We start from the raw sequence: 20,409 nt of genomic DNA, 5'->3' as shown, positions 1-20,409 counted from the left end.
ACGATCTATGTGTAGGTAGTATCTCTAGGGCACTAGTTCATGTCTGGAGAAAGCTTTTGTTCAATGCTGGTTTCTGATCTGTATAGTAGGTGGATTTTATTTTTTTTTTTTGGCATGGTGATGGAGGCATTTAAGTAATATTCCCAAGATACTGAGTGTTTCAACTTTCTCTTGATCTCGCTGGGACTTGGAGTGGTGCAGCACCTCTAAAAATTCCTACAAAGGAATGCAAATTTCTACATACAGAATCTCCACAAAACTATTTCCAAGGGATCCATGTTTGGCTGAGGCTTCAGATTTAGATTTTGTGAAAACAAAACATACTCCTTTTACTCAGTGGCATAACTGAATTGTGCTAGAATGTTTTATTTGGACTGGGAACTAGCTTCCCATGTGCTGCTGTAACATGATGATGCTTTGCTTATAGGATTTTTAGTCTGGTTTCATTGCTGGGTGAAGTACTAAAAGTGCCAGCTACAGAATAAGGTGTGCTTGTGTGAGAATATTTGAGCAGGGATAGCTTCAAAAATATTTAGAGCCTGATCTAAGTTAACAGCAAAGTGACTAGTGATTAGTATGGTTATACTTGCTTACAGCTAGCCTGTTGATCAGCAAAATGCACTTGGTGGGCAGCTAGGACAGTAATTTTTCTCGCATGGTCATTTATCACAGCTTGGCAGCTAGCTAGGTAGGGTGTGAGCTCATGGAGGAAACCAATGTCATGTTCTTTCCTCTGCCATGTACTCATGGTGTATTTGCTTAGAGGCTTGTGGCAGACAGAACACAGCTGCTCTTGATCCTAAATGGCTTATGATCTTTGCTTATCTGGCAGAGCTGGGGCCTGCTGAGAATGAAGCTTCTTACTATGCACCATCAGTGTAGCTGATGACCGCAGAGGAGAAGAGAAAGTAGTATGTGTAATTAAAGCTGCTGTTTCAATGGTATCAATGGGATTTATCTGTATTGCTTCAGAGCAGTGGAGAAACTTGGGTGTTGTGGAGAATACTAGTAGGTAGTTCCTCTTAAAAAAAAAAAAAAGTATTAGACGTCAAGCAAGCAGCACTGCAGAGCCAAAGCATCTATCTTCCTTACTGTGTTGTATGTCCCTTCTCTGTTTGACAGGTATACGATCAGCGAGCTTCTACGAGCACATCATCACAGTGGGAACAGGGCAAGGTTCCTTATTGTTTTATGATATCAGAGCCCAGAGGTTCCTGAATGAAAAGCCCCTATGTGCCTGCTATGGACAGAAGCAGAAATTGGGAGGAAGTGAAGTTTTGAAGTTGACTACTGGGAAAGGCTGGCTGGTGAGTAGCTTGAGACTGTAGGAGACAATTTACACAGGAGTGCCATAGGGCTCAAACTGGTTATTTTAGTAGTAATGGGAGCTATTGTATGAAATATGTCCCAGCAAAACTGTGATCATGTAACCAATAATTATAACCAGGAAAAGCAACAAGTGATGTAGAATTGCTTCTACAAAAGCTTTATCAAAGGGTATTGAATGGTTGGTTGCTTGAGCATAAGGCATTCTGGCTACTTATGCACTGAATCGGAAATGAACTAATTTCTAGATCTTCATATTTTAGAATGTAATATAACTTCTAGTTTTCAGAATCTCAAACACAAAATACATTGTCTTCCTTTAAAAATGTAGTACTCTTACATGGTACTCCAAGATTTAATTGTGTGAAACTTTAGAAACTGGCTTCCTGAGGTAATGCTGTGGCAGGCACTTGAGTTTGATTTCCTATATGTTGTTATAAAGCAGTTAATGGCTTTGTCTATTCTCTCTTATCTTTTGTGTTACTGTGATGTAACTTTAAAAACTAATGAAACTTGATACTTTCCCTACCTTTCACCTCCTCCCTCCAATGTTTGGCCCAAATGTCCTCAGAAAAAGCTTTAGGACAAACCTTCAAGTTGATCTGTCTGAAACTTCAGGGAGTATTAACAGAAAAGATCCCTTCTTAGACTCTGGAAGCTACCTTCTGCTTTTGTGAAACAAGGTTTTAAGTTTGTTTGGCAACAATAACAATCTAAACTTTTCTTTAACAGAATCATGATGAAACCTGGAGGAATTATTTTTCTGACATAAATTTCTTCCCAAATGCTGTTTACACCCACTGCTACGACTTGTCTGGAACAAAGCTCTTTGTGGCAGGAGGCCCCCTTCCGTCAGGACTTCATGGGAATTATGCTGGTCTCTGGAGCTAATGACACCTCTCTAAATGCTGATATTTACACAGATTTTCACTTCTTTCCCTTGTTTAACAGCTAAATTGTATTATGCCATTGAATTCTGATATAAATGCAAGCTATTTTTTGGTGGAATTTTCTGTTGGTCTCCAGCAATCTTGTACATCTTTTTGAACTAGCTTTTTGCTTTAACCTCCTTGATCCTTTACGTGAAGGGTTTGTGAAATCTTTTTTTTTTTATTGCATTTACTCCAAATGACTCTCTCCCCATATTCAGGCTATCTTGGCCATGTGCTCCCTCCCCTACATTGCTGTGAGATAGGATTCCTTTATTATAGAGTGGTTGCTCATGGGCTTTCTATGAAAGCCTAGGGGCTGCGTGTCTGCAGATATTTTTGTCAGTTACATTACCTGGAGTGAGGACTATTTGTAATTAATAAATATTAATATTTATAAAAAATAAGCTACTACTTTATCTGCAGAGCCTGGCCCTGGCCTGGGTTGATCTTATTTTATAAAAATAAAAGTCTAATGACACTTTATATGCAGATGAATATGGTAATTTTAAGCTGTACTCATTGGAGCCTAGGGATAGATGCCCCAGAGGTACTGTCCATCAAGCCTGAAGTGCAGGAGTTCTCAGAAGTGCATTTGTATTTGAATTATAGTTTTCAGCAATACCAGGAGCAAAGATTGATATTCTGTTCCTTCTCTGCCTGTCCCAGGTATCAGCTATCAGCTTGCACAACCAGAGTTTCTGTAGGCTGTTCTGCAGCATGTCTGTTGCAGGGTGATATGACATTGAAGGCCTGCAGAGGTGCTGGGAGGAAATGGGACCTAGGGACATGAGTGTTTTGTCATTCAAAATGAACCAAATCTATCAATTTTCCAGATGAGCCAAGGTGGAAAAAAGGTGGGGGTTTTAGATGAAAAAACACACTTGTGGGTCAAGATAAAGGTAGCTTAATAGAACAATACCAAAGGTCATGCATGTGGAAACAAAAGAAAACTAAAAGATGTTATTCTCTACTTCCCATCAGCAGGTGACATTTGGCCACTTCTTGGAAAGCAGGGCTTCAGTAAGTGTAGTGGTTGCTCCAGAAGACAAACGTAAATAATGAATGTCCCCCTCTACCTCCTCCTTTCTCTTGGCTTTTATTGCTGAGATGTCATATGGTGTGGAATGTCACATTGGGTCAGCTGTCCTGTCTATGTCCCCTCCCAAGACCTTGCTCACCCCCAGCCTACTGGTGAGGGGGCGAATTTTGGAATGACAGCCTTGATGCTGTGTGAACACTGCTCAGCAGTAGCCACCTTTCTAGCTACCCATACAAAGCACAGCACTAGGAGAGCTGCTATGGGACTCAGCCAGACCCAATATAATCTCCAACTCTTATTCCATACCATTTGCATCATGCTTAGGTCCCACGTAACTTAATACATATATATATCTTCTAACCGTTCCATTGTATTTAATTCTCACTACTGAAATTCCTTCTTACCAACACTTACAACTGAAACTACATACCTAAACCATCTTTATACCCAACATACAGATTTATACATTCTCATTAACTACTGTCCCTTGTCCTTTAACAGATAGAGATATCACTCTTCCATTCCATGAGCTTCCTCTACTCCTTCAGATGTTCACAAGAGGCTATGACTTTGGCCCCATCTGTCAAGATGGGTACTCAGGACAGGAGAAGCAGCATGTTTGATTGTTGGGCACCAGCACCGGCTTGGTTTGGGTCATTGTTGCACTTTTCTGGTTCCTTGCTAATCTCATTCTTTGGCAGTTCAAGTCACTCCTGCTACATTACTTCCAGAGCATAAAACTCACATCACAGATTATTTTTCCCCCAAGGTTAAATCTCCTTAAGGCACACAGTGGGTCTCCCCATCCTTCTGCATTACCCACCAAGTATACCCAGGTCCCTGAGTATAGACAATCCCACAAATGGGTTTGCCTTTTCCCATGGGAGAAGCAATCCACACCGCCTTCCCCAGCCACTTCCCTATGTGCACTATGGGGACCTTATCTGCTCCCACAGTATGTAGGGGTTTTGTTTGGGCAGGACCAGGACGGTTAGCAGATCCTCTGGTGTTAACCAGCCAAGTGGCTTCTGCTAAATTTGTATCCCAACACTTCCATGCCCCATTGCCCAAGGCTCTCAACATAGTCTTTGAGCGTCTATATGTCTCAGTCTTTCCAGAGGCTTGGAGGTAATAAGGGATGTGATACATGCATTTGATGCTGTGTTTCTTTGCCCAGGGGTTTATAAGGTTATTTTGGAAATGAGTTCCATTGTCTGATGCAATTCGTTCTGGAGTACCCTGCCGCCACAAAATTTGTCTTTCAAGGCCTAAGATGATGTTTTGGGCAGTGGCATGGTTTGCAGGGTATATTTCTAGCCACCCAGTAGTTGCTTCCACCATGGTGAGTATATAGCGCTTGCCTTGGTGTGTTCATGGCAGTGATCCAATGTAGTCAATTTGCCAGGCCTCACCATATCAAAAACCCAGACACCACCCTCTATTCCAGGGAGATTTTAATTGTGTAGCTCGCTTGACTGCAGTGCATGTTTCACATTCATGAATGACCTGTGTGATGGCGGCCATGGTCAGGTCCACTCCTTGATCACGAGCCCATCTGTATGTTGCATCTCTCCCAAAATGTCCTGATGTTTTGTGAGCCCATCAAGTGACAAATAGCTCACCCTTACACTCCCAGTCCATGTGTACCTGAGCTACTTCAATTTTGGCAGCCTTGTCTACCTGTTCATTGTGTCGATGTTCCTCAGTGACACAGCTTTTGGGCATATGAGCATCTACATGATGTACCTTTAGAGTCGTGATTTTTACCTGGGCAGTGATGTCCTGCCACAGTGCAGCAGCCCAGATGGGTTTACCCCTGCCCTGCCAATTGGTCATCTTCTACTGCTGTAGCCAATCCCACAGGGCGTTAGCCACCACCCAGGAGTCAGTGTAGAGATAAGAGCGCTGGCCGCTTTTCTTGTTCAACAATGTCTAGGGCTAGTTGGATGACTTTCACTTCTGCAAACTGACTTGACTCCCCTTCTCCTTCAGTGGCTTCAACGACTTGTGTGAGACTCCACACAGCAGCTTTCCACTTCCCATGGTTTCCTACCACGCGACAGGATCCATCAGTAAACAAAGTATAACACCTTTCATCTTCTGGTAATTCATTATATGGTGGTGCCTCTTGGGTATGAACCACCTCCTCAGACAATGCTGCAAAATCTCTGCCTTCTGGCCAGTCCGTGATCTCTTCCAACATTCCTGGGCAGCTGGGTTTCCCCAGTCAAGCTCGTTATGTGATCAACGCTACCCACTTACTCCATGTAGCGCTGGTTGCATGATGTGTAGAAGGGATGTTTCCACTGAACATTCAGTATAGCACAGGCAAGTGCAGTGACAAAAGGAAATGTGCTTCTGTACCAATAACTTCTGAAGCGACTCAAACGCCCTCATATGCTGCTAGTATCTCTTTTTCAGTTGGGGTGCAGAGGACTGTTGTGGTTTAACCCTGGCTGGTAATTAAGTACCACGCAGCCACTCGCTCGCTCCCCCTTCACCCAGAGGGATGGGGAGGAGAGCTGGAAAGGAATGTGAAACTTGAAGGTTGGGATAAGAGCAATTTAATAATTGAAATAGAATAAAAATGAAAGAACAATAATAACAATGGTGACAATAACAGTTATAATGAAAAGGGGAAGGGAAAGAATAACATCCAGAGAGAAAGGAAAAAAGAAACACGTGGTGCACAATGTAACTGCTCACCACCTGCTGACCAATGCCCAGCCAGTCCCTGAGCAACAATCTGCCTGCCCCAGCCAACCTCCAGGTATGTATACTGAGCATGACATCCCGTGGTATGGAATATCTCTTTGGCTAGTTTGGGTCAGCTGACCTGGCTGTGTCCTCTCCCAATTCCTTCTGCCCCTCCAGCCTTTTTGCTATTAAGGCCTGAGGAACTGAAAAGTCTCACATCAAAGTCAGAGCACAGCACCTTACTAGCTCCTAAGAAGATAAATAAGTCCATCCCAGCTGAAACGAGGACGTAGGCTTCTGATCGATATCCCCAGCTCTATAACCCTTATGGTCCACCTTGGGTTTCTCCTGATGCTTTCTGCCAGAGGCTCCAGGTGAGACCATGCTCCCCAGCTGCAGTGTAGAGTACATTCTGAGCAGCTGGTCCTGTCCAGACAGGCCCAAGAGCTACCGCATGAGCCATTTCCTGTTTGACATGCTCAAAGGCTTGTTGTTGCGAGGGACCTCACTCCAAACAGTTCTTCTTTCAGGTTACTCAATAGAGAGGGCTCACAAGCTGACTATAACCTGGAGTATGCATTCTTCAGAACCCCACAAGGCCTAGGAAAGCTTTTGTTTCCTTCTTGTTAGCTGGTGGAGACATAGTTGCTATCTTGTTGACCACACCCATAGGCACATGACAGCGTCCATCTTGCCATTTTATTCCCAAGAACTGAATCCCCTGTGCAGGTCCCTTGACCTTGCTTTTCTTTATGGCAAAACCAGCTTTCGGAAGAATCTGTGTTACTCTTTTTCCTTTCTCAAACAATTCTTCTGCCTTGTTGCCCCACATGATGATGTCATCGATGTATTGTAGATGTTCAGGGGCATCACCCTTTTCCAGTGCAGTTTGGATTAGTCCATGACAAATAGTAGGGCTGTGCTTCCACCCCTGGGGCAGTCGATTCCAGGTGTATTGGACACCCCTCCACGTGAAAGCAAAATGTGGCCTGCACTCTGCTGCCAAAGGAATTTGAAAAAACCACATTGGCAATGTCAATTATAGCATATCACTTGGCTGCCTTCGACTCCAGTTCATACCGGAGCTCTAACATGTCTGGTACAGCAGCACTCAGTGGTGGCGTCACTTTGTTCAGGCCACAATAGTCTACTGTTAACCTCCACCCTCCATCAGACATTTGCACTGGCCATATGGGACTATTAAATGGTGAGTGAGTCTTGCTGATGACTCCTCGGCTCTCCAGTTGATGAATCATCTCACCGATTGGAGCCAGGGAGTCTCGGTTTGTGCGATATTGCTGCTGGTGCACTGTCCTGGTAGCAATTGGCACCTGCTGTTCCTCAACTTGCAGCAATTCCACAATGAAGGGATCTTCTGAGAGGCCAGGCAGGGTAGATGATAGCTGTTTGATCTTCTCTGTGTTCACAGTGGCTACACCAAAAGCCCATCGGTACCCCTTTGGGTCCTTGAAGCACCCTCTCCTGAGGTCAGCTACGCCAAGGATACAAGGACCCTCTGGGCCGGTCACAATGCGGTGCTTTTCCCACTTGTCCCCTGTTAAGTTCACCTCAGGCTCCAATACGGACAATTCTTGGCATCCCCCTGTCACTCCAGAGATCCAGATGGGTTCTGTGCCCCTATACCCTGATGGCACCAGCGTACACTGTGCACCAGTGTCTACCAAAGCCTTATACTTCTGTGGGTCTGATGTGCCAGGCCATCGAATCCACACAGTCCAGCATACCTGGTCATCCCTTTCCTCCTCCTGGCCGAAGGCAGGGACTCTCTATTCCTGTTCCTGGTCAGAGTATTCACTGTCTGACCCTTGCAGTGCCAGACCAGAAGTCCCCTCACCAGGATCAAGGGAGGTGATTTCAGTTTTTCTGTTTGGGAGAGCATTGATTGCCTTCTTGGGTCTCTACAGCCACTATGCTGACAGCCTTCTTGGGTGACCCCTTCTTAACAGCTGTCTTCCCTCTCAGTTTGTGTACACGGGTTTCCAGCTTGAAGGTGGGTTCACCATCGCCCATCCTCATGTCCTCCACTTGGTCACGCAGGAAGAACCACAGTGAACCATGTGGCATGTACCTGGGGCTCCCTTTCCCTCTGGCTGGGCCGGGAGAGGACTGATTTCTTGGGGTGCCCCTGACAGCCAAGGTGCTTCCCCTGTAGGGATAAGGGAGTACAGAGATTTTCTTCAAAGATTTGGAGCCAAGAAGACACTACCTCCACAGTTGGTGTATCCATATTCAGGCAATACATCGCTGCCAAGCTGTTAGAATGTGATGTTGGGACACTTTGAATCACCTTCCTCCACATGGCTCGTGTGTACAGGACATCATGTGAATCTTTGGAGACCTTGTCATTGTCTAGGTCACCATACATGAATTCCAGCACTGCTAATTCTCTCAAGTACTGGACATCTGCTGCTGCGGGCATTCTGGGCGAGCGGGAGTCAGATTCAAATACTCATGGAGTTCAAGATCTGATCCGTTTATTGTACAAACCAGGTACACTTTTATAAGGCACTCTATAAACGTGTGATAATATGATTGGCTACTTTACAAGCGTATAGTAATATGATTGGTTAACAATTGTTTATTGGCAAGATTTCTGTTTCTACTTTTTCAGGCACGTAGGCTCCTTCCTGTTGTTTCCCAGCTCCTCTTATCGCGTCCTTGCTGGCCCTGGCCTTGTGCAAGCACCCGCAATTTGTTCCTCCCTCTTCATTCCACTGTTCTGATCGTGCCCTCGTCTTATTTCTTCAGTATTTTTCCACTTGCTTCAAAGTTCAGTTTAATCATTCAATACAGCAAAAGCCCCAACACCTCCCCCTTTCTTTTTAAATACAGCATTAATACTGCGTTCCACACAACTTTGGAAACATTGTAAAAGACAAGGCACTAAAAGTAACAAAAGAATAACAAACAACAATATCAACACAGCAAGAGCCCCAACACCTCCCCCTTTCTTTTTAAATACAGCATTAATACAAAAGGCAAGGCACTAAAAGTAACAAAAGAATAACAAACAACAATATAGACAGACCTTGTTTCAGTAAATCCCTCAATCACCCTCCAATGCCCAAAGAAGCAAACCACGCATCTATACCTGAAGAACCTTTTTTTAACTTGATGTATACGATCTCTTAACTCCTCCAGCTGTCGGTGGATACTTCGTCCCATTTTCCCTCTCTCCTCAGAAACAACATTAATTGCAGGAGAGTGTTATGAAACCCAAGGGTGATTTTTCACAGGGCTTACTCCTTCCATTTCCCATTTTACAATTTTAATTACTTTTTCTCCGGTCGCCTTAGCCACCCAAGGTCGGAAACACGGATAGAGCTCCTTGTTTATATTGCACTCAAACGCATGTCTCAAGCACTCTTGCACTCACACTCAGTCAAAATAATTAAGCTATACACGGAAAATCAAAATGCGCATCTCAATCACACCATTCACACTCTCCGGGCAGCCCTCAGTCACACAAGCAGTATGTTATATGGTACCGTGCACTTATGTACAACTTTTAGGAACACTGACAGTTCACAAAGCATGCATTTCAATGAACAATTGCCAAAAAACAAACAACAAACAAAAAACCCCACATTTTTCCTGGTCTTGAGCAGAGTGTTAAGTTTTCCGCTATTTGCTACGAATTACCAGAATATTATTATTTTTCAACATACATTTCATAACTCCGAGTTTTGAACATGTAACAAGACAACACATAGAACAAACAAGACACAGAGCGCTATTTCAGTTGTTACATTCTAGGAATTCCCCAATTCTTAAGACAACCTAAAGGAAGTTTTTAGCTTCCCCCCCCCCCCCCCCTTTTTTTTTTTTTTTTTTTTTTTTTTTTTTTTTCCTCCTGGGGACTGCGCTGCGCGCCGGACGTCTCCGTGCGTCTCACCAGCCGCCCCGTTACTAAACATACCGTTTTATACGCGGATCCAGGGGTTCTCTTCTGCTCCCGGGTGAACAGCTGAGAAGAGGAGGCTCCTCCGAGAAAATCTCCCGGGGCGCGCCTAGGAGCGTCCGCTCCGCAGCTGGTCCCTCAGCCGAGCAGAAATTCTCCTGCCTGGCTCGCCAAAACTGACGTGCGGAATTTGACTCTACAACTCGAAAGTTATAAAGTAGGTATGTTTATTGCGCGCAGATGCACGGGGGATCGCTCCTCCACAAGCGTGCATACCCGAAGTGACGAACCATCCCACATTTATACAATGAAACAAATGAATATTCAATTAACGCCTATACATATTCATTACCTAAACCCCGCTTCGTATGTTAATTAGCTTATCAGTCCGTTTCCTGGAATGTGGTGGTCTTGCAGGTTTGTAGGTGATTCACATTCTTGTGACCATCTGATCTTCTTCAGCAAGGAAACTTAGCACTCCCTCCCTCTAGATAGCATTGGAATATCTCTCATCCTTTTCTCATTCTTTTTTTTTTTTTTTTAATATAGCCCCTTTTGTTAGAGGAAGAGGGGCAGGGTCTCCTCAAAAACTGTAGTTGTCTCCTCAAAGCTGTGTGCCTATGTGACCAGACACCGTACCCATGACTAGTCACCATACCCACATTCCTTGAGCAGACATATACAATCACAATCAATGTCCATTGTCCCCATTTCACGCTATTTCTCCATATCAAAATTACTTTATGTAATGCCAGAAACATCAGTCTCAGGATGAAATATAACTTTCAACTTGATTTCAACATTGCTCCTACCAGGTTTGTCCAAAGTCACACAATCATCTTAAAGTAGCCAGAGGCCATGGTGCATTTTAACACTGGTCAGGAAGTCAGATCTCAACTTTCACCTTTGCAAAGACAAACATGCTTCAAAAAATGCAGTCTGTTATTTAGGAGCTGGTGGAGCTGTGCCGTTCCCACCCCAGCAGTTTTACATCCAGTACTCGCAATTGCCGGTATTAATGTCTGTCTGCCGCTTGCCGTTTGTTCCTTATCAGGACACCAGGGTGGTAATTCATCATCTAATCCCCACGCTATTCGTTCAGCCGTAGTCATTACTGGATAAGCTTTAGATGTATAATCGGGGGGATTTTCACACGGAGGTTGCCCCTCTGGCTCTTCCTCTGACTGAGCAGTAGGATCGCCGGGAGGCCGCACTGCAGCTTTAACAGCTGCAGCGACTTGCACCTCGCCGTGTAACTGCGCGGCCATACCCCGTACAGCCCGATACGTGCGAGCCAAAGTCTTTACCCCCTTAGTCCCGACTTGCACAGATTCCCACAAGTCCTCTCCCACTTTCTTCCATGTTTCATTATTGTATACATCTTGCGTAGAAGCAAGGTAACCACGGCGGCGACTCCAACATAGCAGATCAATTACTGCCTGCCGTGAGACTGGCGTTTCAGTTTTCTCTGCCAGTTTCATCAAACTGTCTACGATTGCTTTTTCCACCACTGATGCAGTGATCCCCATCCTGCTTGTTTCCTGACTCACCGGTCAGCCGTGCACATTCCGCCTTTCTTCGGGCGCCCAGCTCTCTCTCCGCTGGCAGCAGGATCCTCATCGGCTCCGCAGCTTGTAACACGATCCTTAATGAATCCTCCTGACTTTTTGACCGATCCACCCGTCGGGGTCACCAGATGCTGCGGGCATTCTGGGCGAGCGGGAGTCAGATTCAAATACTCATGGAGTTCAAGATCTGATCCGTTTATTGTACAAACCAGGCACACTTTTATAAGGCACTCTATAAACGTGTGATAATATGATTGGCTACTTTACAAGCGTATAGTAATATGATTGGTTAACAATTGTTTATTGGCAAGATTTCTGTTTCTACTTTTTCAGGCACGTAGGCTCCTTCCTGTTGTTTCCCAGCTCCTCTTATCGCGTCCTTGCTGGCCCTGGCCTTGTGCAAGCACCCGCAATTTGTTCCTCCCTCTTCATTCCACTGTTCTGATCGTGCCCTCGTCTTATTTCTTCAGTATTTTTCCACTTGCTTCAAAGTTCAGTATAATCATTCAATACAGCAAAAGCCCCAACAATCTTCCTTGGCAGTAGTCCACTTTCCTGGGGAGGTCACAAGATCTTCCTTGAATGGATATCTCACCCTCACACTTGACAGAAGCAGTCTCCAGAGACTGCAAGTTGCCACCTCTTTTCCAGTTCCTCACTCAATTCCCCGGTTTCTAGCAAGGGATCCCAGCTGTTGGGCTTCCTTGCCTTCCAATTGCTGACTGTTGGCCCCCTTATCCCAGCATCGAAGCAGCCAGACAGCAATCTGCTCACCTGGCTGCTGGCTGTAATCTTTCCACATCTTGAAGTTCTGATGAGGTCAGGGACTGGGTAGTTTCTACTTCTTGTTTAAATTCTCTCACTCCTTCCTCCAGTTTCTGTGTCAAAGGACTAGCCTCTTGATCAAATCTTTCCTCTACTTCCTCCTGGAGGGGCACAGGAAATCGGGAGGGGATACAGCCAGGACAGCTGACCCAAGCTAGCCAAAGAGGTATTCCATACCACAGGATGTCATGCTGAGTATATAAACTGGGGGAAGAAGAAAGGGGGACATGTTTGGCATTATGACATTTGTCTTCCTGAGTAACCATTTTCTGGGGACCGAGTAACTGCTTTCCTGGGGATGGCTGAACACCTGCCTGCCCATGGGGAGTGGTGAATGAATTCCTTGCTTTGCTTTGCTTTGCTTTGCTTGCATGCATGGTTTTTGCTTTGCCTATTAAATTGTTCTTATCTCAACCCTGGAGTTTTACATTCCTTTCTGATCCTCCTTCCCATCCCTCTGGGTGAGGGGGAATGAGCAAGCGGCTCTGTGGAGTTTGGTTGCCAGCTGGGGTTAAACCATGACAGGGGGAAGAAAATAAGATGAAAAAACCCTTGTGGGTCAGGTCAAGATAAAGGTAGCTTAATAGAACAATACCAAAGGTCATGCATGTGGAAACAAAAGAAAACTAAAAGATGTTATTCTCTACTTCCCATCAGCAGGTGACATTTGGCCACTTCTTGGAAAGCAGGGCTTCAGTAAGTGTAGTGGTTGCTCCAGAAGACAAATGAATGTCCCCCCCTACCTCCTCCTTTCTCTTGGCTTTTATTGCTGAGAAGATGTCATATGGTGTGGAATGTCACATTGGGTCAGCTGTCCTGTCTGTGTCCCCTCCCAAGATCCTGCCCACCCCCAGCTTTCTGGTGAGGGGGGGAATGTTGGAGAGACAGCCTTGATGCTGTGTGAGCACTACTCAGCAGTAGCCAAAACACTGGTGTGTTATAGCCACCTTTCTGGCTACCAATACAAAGCACAGCACTAGGAGAGCTGCTATGGGGCTCAGCCAGACCCAATACACAGTGGTTTTCCTCTAGTCCTCAGGCATCTCTCCTGTTCTCCATGACCTTTCAAAGATGATGGAGAATGGCTTGGCAATAACATCTGTCAGCTCCCTCAGCAGTCAGCACTTGGAGTGCATCCAATTGAGGTGCATGGATTTGTGGGTGTCGGGTTTGCTTAAGTGATTAACATGATCCTCCCTGACTAGGGGAAAGTCTTCCTTTCTCCAGACTTCCTCTCTTGCCTCTAGAGTTTGGGGAAACTGGAGGGCCAGCCTTGGCAGTGAAGACTGAAGCAAAGGCGGCATTCAGTAACTGCACCTTCTTTGTGTCCATCACTAGGACACTCACCTCATTTGTTCAGCAGTGGGCCCACATTTTCCCTAGTCATCCTTTTCCTGCTCATGTACTTGAAGCATTGTACTTGAAGGTTCCTTAGTATGCTACTGTGGTAGCTAATGGGTTCTTCATAAACTGCCTAAAACCCAGGACCTTTTTTGTCCCAAGTTGTGGAAACTTTTCCCATTTTAGCTGTTCTGGTTGGCCATCTCCTCTAATAAGCCAACGGAATAAACAACCTTTTTTCTTTCCAGGGTTAAAGAGTGCATCTCGGATGTGTCCAATGCAAGCTAGAATCTTTCCATGTAGCAAGATAACTTTCTGTTAGTTCACCTTGTGCCTAGCTTATGCTGTCATCCTGCTTGCTATAGGAGATGTTCAGTCTTTCCCCAAATCCCCTGCTGCCTTCTGCATTCAAATTCCCTCAAACTTCCTGTGGTACTAGGATGGGGAGAGGGTCTGATGCCCTTCAGGTCCAACTGTGAAGCATGTGCATTCCAGGGTGATGGTCTTAGCTAATACTTAGCTAAAATGCAGGACTGCAGGGTGCTCCTCCTAGCCTTTTGGCAGGCACCAAACTCAGATTGTTACTGACACCTCTGTCCTCTGCTGGGATTAATGTCTTTCCCCTGCTCCTGTCACTGGTGAAGCAGTGTGCCTGTACCTCTCTGCTTTAGTGCCAAATGGGCAGTTGGCTGAAGCTGAGAAGACAGACAAGGCTGGGATATGCTCTTTTCTCCTGTCTCTGCTGGAGATCACAGCCACCACTTCAGAGTAGCTTTAGTCCCTTACGCAGTTCCTGCCAGACTGCCTAGAGCTAGTCTGCATGTGTCCTTGTGGTCAGTCTTGTCTTTGTACTCAGTATCTTCATCAGTAATGCCAAGCAGCGAGCCTCAGGATTAATTTCCAGCTGGTAGTAGAGACTTGGATGGAAAACCTGTAAGGAATGCGGTTCCCTCTGATGCAATCCATGTGGAAATCTTGGCAAGAGAAGAGCTCTCCTAGATGTACACCTGTCTCAGAAGTATAATTTGCTCACACAGAGCACTGACAGGGATACTTCACAAACAGATCTTGCAGTGTTTCATAATTCTACTTCCCTTGTGGGATGGCTGCTTAAACTGAATCAGTTCACAGCACTGCATACGTGGCTATTTAGGCTTTTCTATGAAAAGGGACAAATTATATACCATGGGGTAGCAAAGGGGCTCTCAAATTCTATTGTTCATTGTTTTTTAAAGGTGTTGTGATGGTGCCTGTGGTGTTCTGTGATGGCAACATATTGCTTTGGTTATTTTAGGAGCTTTACAAAGCAGAAGTATACAGAGAAAAAACAAATCTTGTTGAAGTATGGAAGGATGTGTATTTCTAGGATTACTGTTCTAGTTACTGTGCAAGATGACTCTGTCACAGGGAACATGCTCTGCTTAGTTTTGTTTGGTTCTTTATTTGGGTTTGGTTTGAAGTGTGCTTCCCCCTTCTTCGAAAGAAACCAGATACGGGAGTCTGAGCATCCTCCAATTCTGCTGCAACAAGTTATTAGTAAAGTGCCACCAATGCAAGAGGAAAACTCCTGGTCTGGAAATCCTAGCCCTGATGTTGATCTATTAAATGAAGCATATTCCAGGTCGGGGTGTGGGGGCAAAAAGGGTGTTTTTATGGACCAAGTTTCAGCCTCCAAACACAGAAGCTGATCTTTCTGCAGTCTCTCTAGATTACTGAAGAGGGCGCTTTGGCACCCCTGAAAAGTGTCCCTCTGTCATGGTTTAACCCCAGCCGCAACCAAGCACCACACAGCTGCTTACTCACTCCCTCTCACCCAGAGGGATGGGGAGGAGAATCAGAAAGGAATGTAAAACTCCAGGGTTGAGATAAGAACAATTTAATAAGCAAAGCAAGGAATTCATTCGCTATTTCCCATGGGCAGGCAGGTGTTCAGCCATCACCAGGAAAGCAGGGCTTCATCATGCATAATGGTTACTCAGGAAGACAAACGCCATAATGCCAAACATGTCACCCTTCCTTCTTCTTCCACCAGTTTATATACTCAGCATGACATCATATGGTATGGAATACCTCTTTGGCTAGTTTGGGTCAGCTGTCCTGGCTGTGTCCCCTCCCAATTCCCCATGCCCCTCCAGCCCTCTCGCTGGCAGGGCCTGAGAAACCAAAAAGTCCTTGATTTAGTATAAATATTGCTCAGCAACAACTAAAACCATCAGTGTGCTATCAACATTGTTCTCTCACCAAATCCAAAACACAGCACTGCACTAGCCACTAAGAAGAAAATTAACTGTCCCAGCTGAAACCAGGAGAGTATCCACCCCTTATTCCATACCATTTACATCATGCCACACTCTCCAATGCAACCTCATTAACCACCATCACCCTTCCCATCCTTTGATATAATACACAGACATCATTTCCCTAGTCTATGCACCACCCCTGTAGAAATGTCTATAAAGAGTCCATTGAGTTCATTTAGTCCATGAACACGATCTCTTATGGTGGTCACTCAGAAGAAAGGTTGTGTGTTGTATGGGGTTATTAGGCACCAAAGCCAGCTCAGGTCAGGTCACTGCTGCACTTGCACTGCTTCTTGTAAGGCTTGTCCTCCAATGGTTCAGGTGGTTCCTGCTATAGTCATTCCTATAACATGAAACTCAAATCATGGGTTACAACAATTTAAAAGGTATTTCCATTACAATCTCCACCCCTGGTCCCTTCGGACCAGTCCGTAGGGTTTAACATTGCAATGAACTCCTCCCCTTACCCCTGCTCCAGCTTGGACTTATCCACAGACTGCAACCTGCTCCAAGTGGAGCCTCAGCTACGAGCCACAGTCTCTCCAGGGGTATCCCTGCTGCAGCATAGACTCATCCACAGCCACAGTCCCTTCAAAAGTAAATCAGCTCCAGCATGGCCTTATCTCTGGCTGCCTCCAGGGCTGTACCTGCTCTGTTGTGGGCTTATCCATGGCCACACACTTTGAGGTGCTCCAGCATGACCTCATGCACAGCCACTGATGCTTCGAGGTGTGCCTTCTCCAACATGGACTTGTCCTTGGGCCACAATTCCTTCAGAGGCATACCTGCTGCAGCACAGACATAACCATGGCCATAGACACTCCAAGATATACCTGCTCAGGCATGGACTTATTCACGGCCACAGGGGCTTTGGCGTGTCCTGCTCCCATGTGGACTCATCCACAGGTCGCAGTCCCTTTGACTCAATTTCACACTGGAGTTCCAGCCTGTCCAGTACAGCAGCACAGAAACAGCAGCCATGCCCTGGCCATCTGCCAGCCCCGGCGCATCGCCATTGCTGTTATCAAGATGTTCCTGGGCACAGCACAGTGAGATGATAAGCAGTACAGCAAGCAGCAAAAGCAAGAAGCAGCCACTAACGAGCACTTGACTCTAATATACAGTGAGGCAAGCAAGCCCCATGGCAAGCATAGAAACCTGCCCCTTAATAGCTAGACAACAATAACAGCTATAAATTCAAACTAGCACATTCCAATCAAATCTGTTATCTCGAACCCTTCGAGCCCCAAGTTGGGCGCCAAAAAGGACCGTCGTGGTTTAACCCTGGTTGCACCATGCAGCTGCTTGCTCACTCCCCCTCACCCAGAGGGATGGGGAGGACAATCAGAAAGGAATGTAAAACTCCAGGGTTGAAATAAGAACAATTTAATAGGTAAAGTAAAAACCATGCACGCAAGCAAAGGAAGGAATTCATTTACTACTCCCCATGGGCAGGCAGGTGCTCAGCCATCCCCAGGAAAGCAGGGCTCTGTCACATGTAACGGTTACTCAGGAAGACAAACGCCATAAAGCCAAACATGTCCCCCTTCCTTCTTCCCCCAGTTTATATACTCAGCATGACATCACATGGTATGGAATACCTCTTTGGGTAGTTCAGGTCAGCTGTCCTGGCTGTGTCCCCTCCCAATTCCCTGTGCCCCTCCAACCCTCTGGCTGGCAGGGCCCAAGGAACTGAAAAGTCCTTGACTTAGTATAAACATTACCCAGCAACAACTAAAAACATCAGTGTGTTATCAACACTGTTCTCACATCACAGCCAAAACACAGCACTGTACTAGCTACTAAGGAGAAAATTAACTCTGTCCCAGCTAAAACCAAGACATAGACTATTCATTACAATTGTGATACAGGTTATAGTGGTCACAAACTATTTTAGATTTACACAGGGTACAACCATTACACTTATCACACTATATTCTATTTTGACATGAATCATGACTATTTATCACAATCCCCCCTTTGATTCATGTCTTAGTTTCCAATTCAATAATAGCTTTTTGTGTTGTAGTCATTCCTTATTTCTAGTTGCATAATCTGTATCACTGATAGTATTAACCAAGTAAAACATTGAAATAAACAGGGGATAACTAACAACCCCCCCCAAATATTCCCAGGAGTACAATACTCACTTTGGTAACCCAATTACATACAACAATTGGTAAGATTAAATTTCCAGCAAACTCCCCTTTCCTGGGCCAACAGTAGTCCAATGCTATACTGGAATCTAAATCACCCTCCTACTTACTGGTAACAGGAAGAAGCTAGGTTTTATTGTACCTACTATACATAACCCAACTCAATTCTTTGGCAAAGATGTAAATGCTAATTTTCCACAAATCCAAGTGTGCCTCTCCACACACATAAGAACTAGTTACTCTTTGTTATATTTTTGACAAGTTTTACAAACAGATTTTTTAGCAACTGTGGGAACTTCATATTTGACTCCCGCTTTCATCTCATGATAAAACAAGCTAGATAAAAAACATCGTTAGTTATCTTCTCCTTTCTTTATCCATCCCTCTGTTTTCTCAATATAAAGTTGGAAGTATAAAGGGTGTCCACACCTTCCCACAGGATTCCAATCAGGGCCCTTATCAAGAGAGGTCCGGTCAGGATCATAATGCTCAGCGGTCACTGCCCCAGGGGTTGCAGCCCTCAGCAGACCTTGTCAGCTGCAGCACCAATTCCCTCAGATCTTGCCCTCTCCAGTTTTTACCAAGGAGTGCCTTTCTTTTTAAGACTTCCAACACAAACACCAACAGAGGTCCTGGAAAATTGGGGAAAAGTGGGTTCCATCAGCTACTAAAGATAACATCGGTTCTCTTGTACTTTAAATTTATGTAAATTCATTAGTTTACCCTTTTACAGAAGTCAATATGAATTTCCCCAGTTCTTTTAAAGGCAAGTTTGGTGTCCCCAGGTTCAGTTACGACTCTCCATTCCTTTATTGGTCCCTTTACCCTTGAAGCATGTGTCCACTCCTTTTCAGCTGCCCTTATTGCCGTTTCTGTAGTTAAAAGAACAAGAAATGGTCCTTCCCAGCGAAGGTTAAGGTTATCTTCTCTCCAGGTTTTTATTGTGAAATCTAAAGGAGTGCTCTGAGCTAACAGTCCTTTAGCCCTGAGCTCCTTCATATGTTTATTCAGTTCTACGATATAATGTTGAATGGTCATATCCTCCAATTTTGGATGACCTATTGGCAACCCTTGAGTATAAGGCATCCCATATAACATTTCACAAGGTGAGATTCCAGTTTCTGAGTTTGGCATAGTTCTGATATTTAACAGGGCCAAGGGAAGACGCTTTATCCATGACATTTTTGTCTCAATCATGAGCTTTGATAATTGTTGTTTCAGAACTTTGGGGATGCCAGGGAGTGCGATAGTCCCACCAGATTCCCAAGACTAATATAATATTTTTAAGAACTTTAGATGTAAAATGGGATCCCTGATCTGAGTCTATTACTCTCACCATCCCATATCGGGGACTAATATTTTCAAGTAATTGTTTCGCTACTGAGCCGTGACTCTTGTAGTAGGAAATGCCTCAACCCAGTGAGTTAGTTGGTCAATGATCATCATACTTATATCGCCCCACCTTTGGTAATTCAGTAAAATCCACCTGTATCCTTTCAAAAGGACAGTGAATCAAAGGTCTCCTTCCTTTTGGTGTCTGTCTTATTTGTTTTTTATTAATTTTCTGACAAATCAAACAACCCTGTACTTTTTGTTTCACAATTTCAAAAATTCCTATGCACCCATAAAATTTTAGAAATTGATCCACAAGGGCTCTAGTTCCGTTTGCTGAGTTTCCCGGACTGCTGCTGCAAGCATTCTTGCTTTTATTTTTTTGGTTTTCCTCATCCCTCCATACATACACTTTCTGAGCTTCCTTCAACAATTCTTGTAATTCTCGATCTTGCCAATCGTCCAACTTTTCCAGCTTCTTTCTTATATCCCCCCATGATCTGGCCACAAATTGGGTATTTAGTAATGCTTCTCCGATTGGAGAGACTGGGTCCAATGCCAAATACATTTGTAAATTTTTCCTCAGTTTCTCTAACCAGTCCGTAGGGGACTCATTCTTTTCCTGTTGTTAACTAAAAACCTTATTAATATTCTGCCCCCTTGGGTAATCAATTCTCTCAAATCTGACATATTTTGTCTATCATGGGCATTTTGGTTATTCCAATTCAGGTTCTGGTTAGGCCATTTCTGTTCCCCAGGAGGACCTTGTTGATGCCTTCTTTCCCACATCCTTATTCCTGCCTGTCTAATCATAGATCTTTCTTCAGCTGTAAATAATATTCCTAAGATATATTGTATTTCTTCCCAGGTATAGGTACTAGGACCTAGGAACTGGTCTAATCGTTCACAGACTCCAAAGGATCATCTAACAGACAACCCATTTCCTTTTTAAAGAATCTCACATCTCCTGT

At 44.7% G+C, this 20,409-nt stretch overlaps 1 protein-coding gene across 3 annotated transcripts in view; it reads left to right on the top strand.

The window, feature by feature from the left end:
- LOC121080491 (DDB1- and CUL4-associated factor 12-like) overlaps positions 1-20,409 on the top strand; it is an 83,218-nt gene that overhangs the window by 28,574 nt on the left and 34,235 nt on the right. For 2 of the 3 annotated variants that reach the window (XM_040578530.1, XM_040578529.1), the window contains 2 exons: positions 1,123-1,307; positions 2,059-2,334. In XM_040578530.1, coding sequence (XP_040434464.1) covers positions 1,123-1,307; positions 2,059-2,217 — 344 coding nt within the window. In that variant the 3' untranslated portion in view covers positions 2,218-2,334. Of the gene's footprint in view, positions 1-1,122; positions 1,308-2,058; positions 2,335-20,409 lie in introns of those variants that run through there. The other variant, XM_040578531.1, reaches the window with a different exon arrangement.

This window comes from Falco naumanni, chromosome W, assembly GCF_017639655.2.
Source record: "Falco naumanni isolate bFalNau1 chromosome W, bFalNau1.pat, whole genome shotgun sequence".
Classification (NCBI taxonomy): Eukaryota; Metazoa; Chordata; class Aves; order Falconiformes; family Falconidae; genus Falco; species Falco naumanni.
The sequence above is the reverse complement of the archived record's forward strand: the minus strand, read 5'-3'. Positions and strand labels throughout refer to the sequence as shown.